The 15,705-nt window shown below is 38.6% G+C and overlaps 1 protein-coding gene across 1 annotated transcript in view; it reads left to right on the top strand.

Moving 5' to 3' along the window:
• The window catches only part of LOC140229215 (glutamyl aminopeptidase-like), a 40,298-nt gene extending 27,015 nt beyond the window's left edge, over nucleotides 1-13,283 (top strand). The window contains exons 15-22 of the mRNA XM_072309486.1: nucleotides 104-159; nucleotides 1,483-1,630; nucleotides 2,909-2,982; nucleotides 3,774-3,875; nucleotides 8,190-8,360; nucleotides 9,834-9,977; nucleotides 11,232-11,313; nucleotides 11,860-13,283. Coding sequence (XP_072165587.1) covers nucleotides 104-159; nucleotides 1,483-1,630; nucleotides 2,909-2,982; nucleotides 3,774-3,875; nucleotides 8,190-8,360; nucleotides 9,834-9,977; nucleotides 11,232-11,313; nucleotides 11,860-12,006 — 924 coding nt within the window. The 3' untranslated portion in view covers nucleotides 12,007-13,283. The remainder of the gene's footprint in view (nucleotides 1-103; nucleotides 160-1,482; nucleotides 1,631-2,908; nucleotides 2,983-3,773; nucleotides 3,876-8,189; nucleotides 8,361-9,833; nucleotides 9,978-11,231; nucleotides 11,314-11,859) is intronic.
• The last annotated feature ends 2,422 nt before the right edge of the window (nucleotides 13,284-15,705 follow it).

Below are 15,705 nucleotides of genomic sequence, written 5' to 3' on the forward strand. Positions count from 1 at the left end.
CTATTTATCAAAGTCAACATAAACATTATTATGGAATTGCAGTTCCTCCACTCTTGAAGTAGAGATAATGATAATGTAAATGCATTCTTATTTCTCCACAAAGGATATCATGTCGGTTGAACGAGCTGGTCTTATCGATGATGCCTTCAACTTAGCAAGGTAAAGTATCCAAGTATATTCTTCGAAAGCGTAGATTACAGCCTCCGAGTTTAGATTCCTAATCAGAAGATGGCGCGATAACACTTTACTTGTTTTGGAGATAAGCCATTGTCAATGAGAATCACATGACGGACCGATTGTTTAGTTTTAGTTTTGCACTCAACACCAAGAATAATTGTAGCAAAATCAAATGTCCGATACAGCATCTAGTAAGGAATAACTTGAACCATTTTTGAATACTTAACGTGTAGGCCTAAACAGGGAGGTGAGTCACCTCCCTGGCCTAAATGAATGCATGAAAATTTCCTATACAGTTGAATCATTGTAATGTACAGACGCAAGTTTTGCAATATAAGATTTCGTTGTGATTTTTTTTCTTCTTTTGTTTTCTGCTAAAGTTAAGAAAATGTTCTTTCTTCCTCATCTTAGAGATACACACCAAAACACATCAAATGAATGTAGGAGTCATTTCATGTTTGATTCGATTATAATTTGACTTGGACTGAAAGAACAGGTGCCATATCTTTCATAAAGAGTAGTCGGAAAGAGAGACAGGCAGACAAACAAACCCGCGCGCACTATACTCACCTAGAGGAGAAAATCCAGTCCCAAAATTAGTCTGATAAAAAGGTAAAATCTTACGAGTTCAACAGTAAGAATTTGACTGAAATCGGATGAAAAATACGGAAGAAATAAGATTTTCAAGTTTTGCTAATTTCTGCAAAACAGTTCTTGTACAGTGGATATTAAAATGCAAATGAGTGAGCTGACCACGTCATTAGCTCACAATTTTCCATTGATTATGTACGAAGAATGACGAAAATTCAATGTTTCTGTTATTGAAGTGTGAAACATGATGTTATTCCCTGTTGAATAACTTCAGAATAGTGCAGTTAGATATATCAGGATTTGAGCCTCGGGCATAATTTTGTTTGAATGAAGAAAACTTGAAATTTAATAATTTTATGTACAAACTATATGGCAAGTTGTAAGAATATGACATGCTCAATTTGACATTTGCATATTCATATTGACCGTTCAAGAACTGCTTCCTCAAATATTAGCTAAACTTCAAAATGTCATAACTTCCTTATTTTTCATCCGATTTCGATCAAAATTTTACCGCTGAACTCGTAATACATTACTCTTTCTAATCACACTAACTTATATTTGGATTGGATTTCCCCTTTAAAGTTAATAGATACTTTGATTACTGACGGACAGACAGATAGATAGGTCGGAGTATACACTAGACATGTAATAATCCAACCCTATAGCTCTGATTGTCTTCCTTATTTTCCTCAATATCACTGAACGCTGAAGGGCAAACCTCTTGGAGTACAATATACCCCTTGACATGACCAAGTACCTGACACGCGAGCAGGAGTTTGTACCATGGGACACAGCTAGAGACAGTCTACTCTGGATGGGGGAGCTAATGCGATTCAATCCGGGCTACGGTCTCTACAGGGTAAGTGCAACCCATTGCCTGATGGAGTGAAATCAATTTCACGCAATACTTCCCACTCAGTGAGTGGCAAGATTTTCTTATGTATCTCTTTATTGTGCCCTTCGCACAATTACTCCCCACTCAGTGAGTGGCAAGATTTTCTTTATGTATCTCTTTACCTGGGGCCATCTTCCTCGTCAAGCTTAGCTTATGATGATGGTCCCCTGCATTTCATTTTCATCATTTCCTATTGCTTCCTTTCATATATGATATTCGTCCTTGAAAAAAGAAAAGAAAATGTATGTAAGATCCAAACGTTACGAATATTAGCTGTGTAAATGACTATGTAAGTATTTTGTTGATTTGTTGATTTGTATTGATTTTGAAATACAGAAATAAAAACTGAACTGAACTGAATTTGGGCGAAAAAACTGCAGGAAGAATTAGGAATGGCAATCGGGCAAGCTAATAATGTGTTTTCGACTAAAATGACCGGGCTATTTTGATGCCTAGCAAGACTGTGGGGGGGGGGGGGGTAATTCACCTCCTCCCGATCCTGACCGTTGACCGCGTGATCGCGAGAAAACTGGCACGCGCGTCACCCACAACGTAATCCACAAAACTGAATAGATAATCTTTAAAAAATTGGCTGTAATCTGTAAATAAAGGTCCAAAACTGCGTTTTTTTTTGTCTTGGTACTGTTTTTGCGATTCTTATTGACTGTACATCAAAAAAATGGCGGTATCAAAATTTTGAATTTTATTGCTTTTAGATTTCTTGTGTATTTCATTGTTTTCGAATTTTTGCTTTTTGTTGTTTTTTTTATGGAAATCTTCGGCGACACTATTCCAATCATAAAGAACACGAAATGAATTGATTTTAATCAATGAAAGTAAAAGTAATGATGCATTTATGAATTAGGGCTAGAAACAGAATTTGCATTGAATTTGTACATGAAATCACGTTTTTGAGTAATTTTGGGTCTGGCACGCGCTTACAAAATATTGCATAACTTCGGAGCCGCGTACCCGGGGGTCGCGAATTTGGCACGATAGTTGCGCAAGAGTTAAAAGAAAAAAGTCATGAAACGTCGCTGCGGTTACGGATTTATCGTGAAAAATGTCGGGGGTGTTTTTCTTTTTCTGCGAAGTGGTGGGAATAATAACCATAAAAATATCACATAAAATAGTCAGACCAGTAGTAGAGCAATTAGCACGAGTCAAGTGTTCAAACATATCATACATTCACGAATAAGAAGAATCAATATTCACATTCATATATTCTTCCGTCTCTACAAGGACTACATTGAAAACCTAACGAGAGGTATATTTGAGGAGCTAGGCTGGACTGACACAGGCTCTCATGTGGATAGGTAAGAGAAAACACAACAGGATCTCATCTCCACAGTAGGGGGTTGTCGTATGATGTAATCAGGGGGAAACAAGTGATGTATGACAGGGGAAACCCCCCCCCCTCTCTCTCTCAAAGTCAAGAATGATCGAAGCAATTATGAAGCCAACGAAGTAAAGTCGGTCGTGAGGATTTAACGTCCTATATGATTTCATCTAGCCTCTTTAAACACAATGTACAAATTCAGCATTATTCAATTTCGAGTTTTGTCACACACCACATAAGTTTAATTTTGAGAATACCTTTTTCATAGCACCTCAAACTCATAAGTACATAATATCAAGCTGTTGATTTTGAAATACGTCGCAATAATTATGAATTTATAAGCAAGCCTTTTCACCACTTTTTTGTAACACTCTATTTGTCATAATAAAAAAAAATCAATCCTCCCAAAACTGTGGTGTCCGCTGAAAAATCTTATGTGTTTTTTTTTTTTTTTTTGCTTTTATGTTTGAAATTACCCTCTTCAGTGAATACTAAAGCTAATTCAAACAAGAAAGCTGAAAATATAAGGAAGCACTAGTGCTTAGGGAGATGATGCAAAGGAAAGTCGTGTGACTTCACGTTTCTGTTTCACCTCTGTCATTTCTATATTTGTGAGCAGTAAGTTTCTGGCTACCACCCGAGATATATAGCTGGTTGCATAAATGATATTATATTTGAATTTGAGTACCAACATCACGATATGGAGTGACCCCATTTCTCGTTTCGTAGTGATTATCAGATCAAGGTTATGTTGTCGTTGTCTTGCAGGTTCCTTCGATCTGACATTATCGACTTGGCATGTAAACATGGAAATCGGGAATGCATCAACCAGGCAGTCCGCCTTTTTAATGACTATCTGAATGGCTCATAGTAAGTAGATCATTCGTACTCCCGTCTCATCATTCACGGAGAGTAGATACAGTATCGACTTGGTTTCAGTTCCATTAGAAGTGACCAAGCATGTTCTCACATTTACGTCTTCAGTATCAAGTGAACAGCCTTCACAGATACTGACTCGTTGCAGAAAGTATCTTGGCGAGCCTCAATCTTCTCATGACTTCTTCATCTTTAATGCATTGGTCCATCAGCATCTTTGTATAACCTCGTAATTTCACTAGATAACAAGTACAAATTCCTCCGACATTTTACTAATGTTTAAATTACGCAGTCGAACTTCGAGCTAAAACTTCCATTCCTTCAGGTTTCATCGAACCAGGACAAAATATACGTTTTGCTAACAGAGGATGGTGTTCCCTGCTTTGCATGCGTAAAACTGTTATCCATCGATGCAGTGGCGTACCGTGGGTCAAGACATTGGGGGGCACCTCATGGCAGCAACATCAGAATTGCATAACGGTATAAATAAATGCGAGCGAGCGGAGCGAGCGAGCTTGAAAATTTTGACATTTTACAGTCCCCAAACTGCCGTTTGTAGCTATATATAATAATATATTTGCTTTTGAAATTAAGGGCGTTGCACTGGGCGCAACTGCTGGCAGTTGCTGGCAGTAACATGAATGGCATAACGATTAAATGCGAGCGAGGGAAGCGAGCGAGCTTGAAAATTTTGTCATTTTACAGTCCCAAAATGCCGTTTGTAGCTATATGTTTTCGCTTTGGAAATTATTGGGAGGGGGCGCACCGGGCGCAACTGCTGGCAATTACTAGTACTGACAGCAACATCAGGAGAATTGCATAACGATTAAATGCGAGCGAGCGAAGCGAGCGAGCTTGAAAATTTTGACATTTTACAGTCCCCAAACTGCCGTTTGTAGCTATATATAATAATATATTTGCTTTTGAAATTAAGGACGTTGCACTGGGCGCAACTGCTGGCAGTTGCTGGCAGTAACATGAATGGCATAACGATTAAATGCGAGCGAGGGAAGCGAGCGAGCTTGAAAATTTTGTCATTTTACAGTCCCAATACTGCCGTTTGTAGCTATATATAATAACACATTTGCTTTTGAAATTAAGGGCGTTGAACTGGGCGCAACTGCTGGCAGTTGCTGGCAGTAACATGAATGGCATAACGATTAAATGCGAGCGAGCGAAGCGAGCGAGCTTGAAAATTTTGTCATTTTACAGTCCCAAAACTGCCGTTTGTAGCTATATATTTTCGCTTTGGAAATTATTGGGAGGGGGCGCACCGGGCGCAACTGCTGGCAATTACTAGTACTGACAGCAACATCAGGAGAATTGCATAACGATTAAATGCGAGCGAGCGAAGCGAGCGAGCTTGAAAATTTTGTCATTTTACAGTCCCAAAACTGCCGTTTGTAGCTATATATTTTCGCTTTGGAAATTATTGGGAGGGGGCGCACCGGGCGCAACTGCTGGCAATTACTAGTACTGACAGCAACATCAGGAGAATTGCATAACGATTAAATGCGAGCGAGCGAAGCGAGCGAGCTTGAAAATTTTGACATTTTACAGTCCCCAAACTGCCGTTTGTAGCTATATATAATAATATATTTGCTTTTGAAATTAAGGACGTTGCACTGGGCGCAACTGCTGGCAGTTGCTGGCAGTAACATGAATGGCATAACGATTAAATGCGAGCGAGGGAAGCGAGCGAGCTTGAAAATTTTGTCATTTTACAGTCCCAAAACTGCCGTTTGTAGCTATATATAATAACACATTTGCTTTTGAAATTAAGGGCGTTGAACTGGGCGCAACTGCTGGCAGTTGCTGGCAGTAACATGAATGGCATAACGATTAAATGCGAGCGAGCGAAGCGGGCGAGCTTGAAAATTTTGTCATTTTACAGTCCCAAAACTGCCGTTTGCAGCTATATATTTTCGCTTTGGAAATTATTGGGAGGGGGCGCACTGGGCGCAACTGCTGGCAATTACTAGTACTGACAGCAACATCAGGAGAATTGCATAACGATTAAATGCGAGCGAGCGAAGCGAGCGAGCTTGAAAATTTTGTCATTTTACAGTCCCAAAACTGCCGTTTGTAGCTATATATTTTCGCTTTGGAAATTATTGGGAGGGGGCGCACCGGGCGCAACTGCTGGCAATTACTAGTACTGACAGCAACATCAGGAGAATTGCATAACGATTAAATGCGAGCGAGCGAAGCGAGCGAGCTTGAAAATTTTGACATTTTAACAATCCCAAAACTGCCGTTTGTAGCTATATATTTTTGCTTTGGAAATATATGGGGAGGGGGCGCACCGGGCGCAACTGCTGGCAATTACTGACAGCAACATCAGGAGAATTGCATAACGATTAAATGCGAGCGAGCGAAGCGAGCGAGCTTGAAAATTTTGACATTTTACGCTACAGTCCCAAAACTGCCGTTTGTATCTATATTTTTTCGCTTTGGAAATTCGGGGGGGGGGGGGGCGCACCGGGCGCAACTGCTGGCAATTACTGGTAGTAACATCAGGAGAATGGCATGTGTAACGGTTGAATGCGAGCGAGCGAAGCAAGCGAGCTTGAAATTTTTGACATTTTACAGTCCCAAAAATGCCGTTTGTAGCTATATTTTTTCGCTTTTAAATTAAGGGGAGGGGGTGCACCGGGAGCAACTGCTGGCAATTACTGACAGCAACATCAGGAGAATTGCATAACGATTAAATGCGAGCAAGCGAAGCGAGCGAGCTTGAAGATTTTGACATTTTACAGTCCAAAAACTGCCGTTTGTAGCTATATTTTTTCGCTTTGGAAATTAAGGAGAAGGGGCGCACCGGGCGCATCTGCTGGCAATTGCTGGCAGTAACATCAGGAGAATGGCATAACGATTAAATGCGAGCGAGCTTGAAAATTTTGACATTTTACAGTCCCAAAACTGCCGTTTGTAGCTATATTTTTCGCTTTGGAAACTCAGGAGGGGGGGGGGACGCACCGGGCGCAACTGCTGGCAATTATTGGCAGTAACATTAGGAGAATGGCATATAACGGTTAAATGCGAGCGAGCGAAGCGAGCGAGCTTGAAAATTTTGACATTTTACAGTCCCAAAACTGCCGTTTGTAGCTATATTTTTCGCTTTGGAAACTCAGGAGGGGGGGGGGGGGGGGCGCACCGGGCGCAACTGCTGGCAATTATTGGCAGTAACATTAGGAGAATGGCATATAACGGTTAAACGCGAGCGAGCGAAGCGAGCGAGCTTGAAAATGTTGACATTTTACAGTCCAAAAACTGTCGTTTGTAGCTACATGTATTTTTTTTTTCGCTTTGGAGGGAGGGGGCGCCCGGTGCGCCCCTGGATCCGCCACTGGTAGTCAAGGGTGTTGGTTTATGTTCATGATTGGGGGAGTATGACCAGCGAGGGGGCGTCGAAGTGACCAAGCGGGAGAAGGATGTCCAAAATCTGCACTTTATATAGAGCATCCCCTAATTTGTTTGCGTTTGTGAGTGTGTGTGTTTCATATAGATGGAAAAGTTAGGAAATAGCCAAGGTCAAGTCTTATTACTGGCAATGCAAGGCATTTTAATATAGACTAGTATGTAAAGAACACTGCAAAATCAATGATCAAGCTTTGATAGCAAATGCGCACAACCTATCAAACATCACATTGCGTAACATTGCAGCGACTCTTTTTGCCATTCCGATGTTCTGAGTACACTGCGCACATCCTGCTTATATTCAAAATGCCAACCAGGAATCACGCTGAATCACAATCTTTTATCGTCTCCGGGCTTTTTGAACAATGTTTCACTATAATACCTCTTTAGATTATGGTTAAAAGAAATCTTAGAAAAATATCTTTTTTCTTGATCATCCTTCCATGTCGATTATAAAATCAGTTTACTAACCCTTGAATTACCATTTTGGTAGTTTTTTTTTTCTTTTTTTTCTTTTTTTTTTACCAGCGGATTGGGGGGGCACGTGCCCCCCATGCCCCCCCCCCCCCCCCCGTAGTTACGCCACTGCATCGATGTGTTATGCGAATTCACAGTTCGACTGTATTTTCTACATGAGCGAAAGCAAACATTGGATCATTTTATACGTGAAGGGATAACAAAATGTCTAGATGGATGGTCAAGATCTTTGTATTCAGGTGCAATTCTTATGCTGTCAATGCTAATATACTGATATCTGTTTCAACGATTTGATAGCAACTGATGATTAATTTCGGATTCTTTGTCCATATTATTATCGTGTATCTCACAATGTTGGAAGAGATTACTGGATATAAAAGAAATTTTATTTCTTGTTTCGTTGTCATGCAGCGTGTCGCCAAACCTTCGTTCCGACGTGTTTGAATTTGGCATGCAGAAAATCGGCGGTCAGGAGGAGTGGAATCAACTACGACTGCGATACCTGCAGGAGGACGTATCTTCTGAAAGAACGAGACTTCTCTATGCCATGGCTCAGACTAGGATCCCCTGGATCCTGTCCAAGTAAGTCAGACCAGGGATTTATCACTTGTCTACTCCCGCTTTGCCTAATAGCCATTTACGTAGTCTCAACCCACTTGGTCTCACTCCGTTTCGTCTACAACCAGCTCGTCTAACGACCATTATAATCTATAGTCCAATGGTTTATTGCTTGTAAGCCTCATTACCAGTTGATCTACTTACAGATTGACTATGCCCATTTCGTCTAAGTGACCCACAGTTTATTAGGAAAAAATGTGAAAAATCCAAGGAGACAAATTGCAGTTAGACCATCTGGTCATAAGACGAAACTATAATTAGCCAACTGGGCATTAGACCAAGTAAGGATTAGAGCAAACGGCATTCGACGATGTTGATAGTAGACAAATGAGTTTAGCCGTAGTAGTGTTAGACGAACTTGGAAGTAGAGCATCTGACATTAGACCAAGTGGCAATAAACCAGCTGGACCAGGTCCTACTCCCATACCCTACCCCACCCTTGAAGCAAAAGTAGCCAAAATGTTACACAAAAGCAGAAAACGGAAATCAAACCCATCGCATGCATGTGCAAACATACTTTGACACACTTCTCCCTTTCCGTTTCGTATGTATTTATGTACAAAGTCGTATACGGTGCGTGTGTGTGTACTCATAATGAGTCATAGAACTTATTTTGTTGCCTTTCTTCTGTCCCAAGCCTGCCTCAGTAGTATGTAGAAGAGAATGCAATGGCTCACACACAATGCTCAGTTTATGTAGAAGAGAATGCAATGGCTCACACACAATGCTCAGTTTATGTAGAAGAGAATGCAATGGCTCACACACAATGCTCAGTTTATGTAGAAGAGAATGCAATGGCTCACACACAATGCTCATCAGATAGCCAGCCCAGAAGTGAGCCACATCTAGAGGGACCGGTAGCCTTTGATTGGAAATCAAGTGCTCAGTTTTTGGTCCATGTATCTAGCGGGTCCAACATCTACAATCTGTGTAGACTTATTGCTCTGTATTCCGTGTATTTCTACCACTGATATTATAACCGCATAGCCTGATTTCTGTTCTTAGTGCTCTTTTGCATCGAACAATTTACCTAGTTTTGTTTGTTTGTTTGTTTGTTTTTACGGTACGGTTCAAACGGTACGATGTATTCCAAATGGCATTTAGATTAATGTTAATATACTAAAGCTCCTTTTCAGCGTCTACCTAAAAAATACAAGAAAACACAATATGTTGTAAATTATACTAAGGGGTTAAAACTGAGTCCTCTGAGAGTTACCAGAACTGTATGTGAACTCTTCTTTGTTCGTGTTGAAACTTTTTCGCCATCGAAATTTTCTCATTCCTGCTATATCAGTTTGTGTCTCTTCTAGATCTTAGGTGCAAAACCATGAATCGATCTCAACAACGTTTGCGAGAATATCCACACCCCAAATAGCAATACCAAAGAGCAAAATTAAGTATCAAGTTGAAGAAAGCATACATTTGTTCCCCCTTTAGCTATCTCGATACACTCCTGTCTGAGAACAGCTTCGTAAGAGACCAGGATTTCTTCACCGTAATTGGCTATGTGGGCGACAACCCCGTCGGAAACCCTATCGCGTGGGACTGGGTCAGGAAAAACTGGCCGATCTTAGTGGAAAGGTGAGTTTAGCCATTAACCCCCCCCCCCCCCCCCCACAAATGTTCAGCAATAATCTATCATTTACAAGAGGATTTGTTTCAAGAAATGTTATGCTTAGTAAGGAAATGTGATATCTTCTTGTAACATGCTGTTGTTTCTGCAGAGGAAATTTCGTATTTCTGTAGATTCCATCACACATAGTGACATGAAGATATTGTACTGAAAATGAATGATAAACTGTCAAATTCTTCAATGAGTCATAATATCAGGCATTATTTCCTAGGCGATATATCAGAGAGTCAGCAGAAAAACAAAAGGAGAGACAGACAGACAGAAGAGAGAGGAGGATAGAGAGGAGAATACATTTTATATTGTTTGAAGAAAAAACAAAAGTAGAAAGAGAGAGACATATTATAGAGAAAGAAAGAAAGAACAGAAGTTGTTATGCCCTCAGAAATCTTTGAGGTGCGGAGTTATCAATCCCGGTGTCATACAATATGAGGCTGTTTGATATTTATTTGAATTTATGTACGTATTTGTGTTTCCTTTAAGCCACTTCATCTTCTTGCACAATTCATCGTTGTTATTTGGTAATAATTTTGTACCATATTACAGCGATATTTTTGTTTATGGAAAAAAATAAATGAAACAAAATGAAATGTTGGAAAAATCTGTTTCTGAAAATGTAATCAAGTTATAGGGTCAGCAGGACGCTTTTCTAATAGGTTTCAGTCTAACATTTTTATTTATGCAAATTATGCCCGACATTTGCAAAGAAACCTGTCAAAACAAGGCGAAATTAAAATTTTCAAAATGCCCACATTTACTGGGTAATAATGTCTTTATTTAGTGAAAATTGTGTGTAGATATATATATATATATATATATATATATATATATATATATATAAAACGCAGTATAGGAAAGGTAGAACATAATATACAATGATGCTTCTAACATGTGACATTCAAAGTAAAAAGTACATATATGCCAAAGAAGCTTTATCAGCCAGTGAAATAAAAAAGAAAGATGTGCTTTTAATTGTTCTGACCTGGTCTTAAACGTGCATAAAACTTAAAAGTCAGACGTTAGTTTTCAAGAATTTTATCGCAACATCCGGGAATTGCATAAAGTGCAATAGGCGCATTCAGAAATAGAAGTGTTCATTGTGACAGCGATATCCAATTTAAATCATATCGGTGTTCACAGTAACTTTGATAGGTCAAGAAACGTGATTTTGTCACGTCATTGACCAATAATGTCTGGTGCTTTAGGTTTACTGTGAGCAACAGATATTTGGGTCGAGTGGTTCCGGGCCTCACCGAGTTCTTCTCCACCGAGCTCCAACTTCAGGAGGTATGTGCTTTTGCTAATAATCATTCATGAGGGTTTATATAACGCCTGAAGAGATCCTTCTCATTTGATTGGTTGTTTGACATTGATCATTCTGCCCATTTTACTATGACGTCATCGTCCGTGCAATTGTGGATCCATTTACCGTGCAATTTTGGATCCATACGATTTGCTCCATTGCACGCTCGCTTAGAGCCCGGCACACTGCGCGTGTCAAACGCGCTTGCGTTTGCAGTCAAATGTCTGTGTATGCGACATATTCATAATTACATGTTTGCAATCAGAGAAGGTAATATTAAAAAAAAAAGTGATTTATGAAATGCTTCTGTTTTCATGGCCTCTGTAAGAACTTGCTAAAGGTAACACTGCTACGACAGAGTTGCTTGAATTGCTGAGCTTTGCTTATAATGGCATATGACTTAACTTTCTCTCAAGCCAAGATGAACTTCATCTTATAATAATTCAACAGGTCCAAGGTTCTTAAACAGTTCAGAGCTTAAATTCTATATTTTGACAAAACTGATTTTTTGCTTGCTTAAATTGCTGTAGATGCTGGATTTCTTCGCTGAGTATCCAGATGGTGGAGCGGGAGCGCGAGGCAGACAACAGGCCTTAGAAAAGGTTCGGGGAAACATCAACTGGGTTGAGCGTAACGCCGACGTCGTATACGAATGGCTGCAGCAGAATGCGGCGTAGCTTCCTCATTCCATATTTGCACTGCAACAACTGTCGGGTTCCCCACTTCCACGCAAATTCAACTCACTAGAGCACTTTGCTGTTGTGTACCTATTTTTGAAGTTTTCCTCAGATTCCACTAAGTTTAATCTTTGTATTGCCTTAATTATCTTCAATAGTAATACAGTGTAGTTGGTTTGCCAATGGAAACTGGGTATGAGGTATGCTGTATACTCGCTTATCCTATCCTTAAAGGGTAAAACATTTTGAGTTAAACTCTATCTAATATCTTACTGAGATTGTATGAACAACATCGCCAGACGCCCAGAAGGTTACATCTAGTGCCATATTTAATGTTGCCTTAATAACATGAAATGTATACGACTGCAATAAAGTGGTGTCTCGAAATGCACAAAAATGATTTTAAAAAAAAAAAGATAAATCACATGTCAAGTTTTCACTCTGTGAGTAGTAAACGTAATCATGACTTAATATCAGTCTCTTTGAAATAGGGGCGTTCATCATTGTATTAAAGAAGTATAATATCCCAGCCGAGAACTGCCTGAAGATTCATAATCGTCTGTATACCTGAATAGATGAAAGGCAATATATTCTGATGTCCCTCAAATGTAAAGGCCTGCCAGGCAGTGTGATGATCTCTAATCCATGTTCTTGGCAAAAGCTTAATGAGCCATATAAACAGAAATATTAAAAAGGTATGCTGAAATGATTATTTTTTATCTTTTCAGAATATTGGAGAGCAAACTGCGACTTTCTTAATATGAAAAAAGAAAGAGTGACAAATCATTGAATCTGTACATTGGTTGATTGCCTTAATAGTAGAGTAAGTTACATGAATAAAGTTAACATGTCTTATATCTTCTACGAAAACAAAGTAGCACTTACAAGGTTCATGTCATATGACGCTGGTTGTGCTGAACAGATTGAAACAAAAGAGTACAGAAGGATTTCATGATTAGGTTTGAATTCCATTTTACTTCGCGTTTGCATGCATAGTCAATAATGAGCATTATATACCATGCGATGTACATAATGTGTTTCTAATGTACTTTTAATGTCTACGGTAACATTATTGAATTATTAAACATGATGATTACAAAAAAAAAAAAATACACAGGTACATGTGATGTGAAATCCAAACGTTTGAAAGTATAGTTTGAAAGTATACAACATTATGTTGTTCTTGGGCATGCCTGAGTTTGATTAAAAAATGAAGTCACTATTTGCATATTCATACTTACTGTTCAAGATCTGTACAAATAAAGCTTCACAATTTCATCCCATTTTGATCAAACGTTTGCTGTTGTGGTTGTTAATTTTTTCTCTTTCATTTGAGACTAACATTTTAGACTTGTTTGCAGTTGTCCCGGATTCCTATATAATAAGCTTGACGTTAATCTAGCAGACACAAACACACACACACACACACACACACACACACACACACACAAATCATTATTAAGCACTTAGAAGGTCATTAAACATGATGATTACAAAATAAAACATACACAGGTACATGTGATGTGAAATCCAAACGTTTGAAATAATAAAATCACAATGCAGGCGAATGCAATCTTCACCCCACCCCATCCCTCTTTCGTTCAACAAGTGACATCGATTTCACGCTGGCGGTTAATTGAATTAATCGAATTCATAAATCTAAGAATAATGACTCATAACTCATACACTTGCTCATTAATGGGTTCTGGAGAATTTACCACGATGTTATAGCGTTTGTAAACATGCCACTCGTAAATGCTAAACAAATATTTCATGAAACCAAGTTATAAAGTCAATTTTCCGACCTTTTTTCATCAGAAGGACATGATTCGTAGGGTGTTGTTACACTTACAAGCTGCTAGCAGTTGCTTTAAAGGGAATTTTCAGACCAGTTAAAAGTGAGTCTGAAAAGAAAGAATAATATATGACAAGCGCAACAGTGAAAATTTGATCAAAACCGGATTAAAACTAAGGACGTAATGAAATCTCAAAGATGTGTTATTTTTTGTACAACATACCTTGAACAGGAGTAAGCTGATGATGTCATCACCTCACAATTTTTCATTGATCGTGTACCAAATTATGGCGAAAATGCGATCGATTTTACTTGTCTAAAAGTATACAACATTATGTTGTTTTGGGGCTTGCCTGAGTTTGATTAAAAAATGAAGTCACTATTTGCATATTCATACTTACTGTTCAAGATCTGTACAAGTAATACTTCACAATTTCATCCCACTTTGATCAAACGTTTGCTGTTGTGCTTGTTAATCTTTCTCTTTCATTTTAGACTAACTTTTTATTTGCAATTGTCCCGGATTTCATATTTAATAAGCTGACGTTAATCTAGCAGACACACCACGTTGTACACTCACACACTCACTCACACACACACACACACACACACACACAACACACAACACACACACACACATACACAAATTATTAATAAGCACTTAGAGGGTTAGAATGATAAACCAGATTTTATCCTTCAACAATATTTAGGCTCATAAAGTGACTAAAAATTAATAAAATAAATGAACAAATTGAGTTGTTTATACCTTCTGTTACTGATTGGTGTTTCATTTCCTTTGCTACACGTGCACAGTTTGGCGTGGCCAAAATCAAAATACTGCCGCTTTATTACTTTTCTGAGTCATGTCTGGTGATCCAAATAAAAAGTCCATTCTTTATTCTTTTGATATTGTGTTGAAATACATCGCAATGATGCTGCTGCAGAGGAGACAATTTACCGTGAACAATTAACGTAAGACATCACAATCTTTTTTCACACAAATGCTTGGGGAAAAAAATAAATTGAATGGCTTGGTCGATTCATCCACTGATTGCTGCATAGTTTTCATGTCTGCTCGCTCGTGGTGTGATAGAATGAAAGTTTTTGCACATGTATACAGGTGAAATGATTCGCTGCTTGACTTTACTCAGCGATTCCTCAGTTCATTTGGTTTATCAAACAAAACCATGATTACTACATTGGACACTTTCTTCATTTCTTGAATTATGCCTCAATTACAAGATATCACCGACAGGAAAACTGACTAGTTATTCACTTTTCTGATGTAGTAGTACATAGATGGAAGTTTAAAGTGTACTCGTTCTGCTGTGCATTTGGAAGGCGAAGAAGACTATTAAATTTTATGCACACTAATTAACACTCAATTTATCAATTTTCGTTAGGCCGGATGACTAGACTCGTAATACATACTGCCTGTATGGGATTTGGGGGTCGATCTCACAGAGAAACGGCACTCCTTGGCGATGTTTAGTCTGACAGTGCCAAATTGACAAACAAATAATGTTTAACAAAGTCGAACAAATCAGAAAAAAGACGAGAAATCTTATATCATCATTACTAAATCATTTTATGTAAGTATTTGTGTCTTTCCGTCTTCTTGTATAAATAATCTATTGGGATGCAAATTTAACACAATTTTCACAGTTTCATATTGTACTTAGAATCAATGTAATACACGTTATTGCAATTTGTAAGTGAAGACCAAAAAACAAACAAACAAAAAAACAAACAAACACTCCCTGGGAAGACAAAACTACCCATAAATTCAGAATTTTACAAGAAAACAAAAAATAGATATTGGTCAGATCGAAATTTTTTCAAAACAGTTCTCAAATAGTGGATATACAAGTGTATGAATGTCCACATGCCTGAGCAAATTATAT

The sequence above is a fragment of the Diadema setosum genome, chromosome 5 (assembly GCF_964275005.1).
Source record: "Diadema setosum chromosome 5, eeDiaSeto1, whole genome shotgun sequence".
NCBI lineage: Eukaryota > Metazoa > Echinodermata > Echinoidea > Diadematoida > Diadematidae > Diadema > Diadema setosum.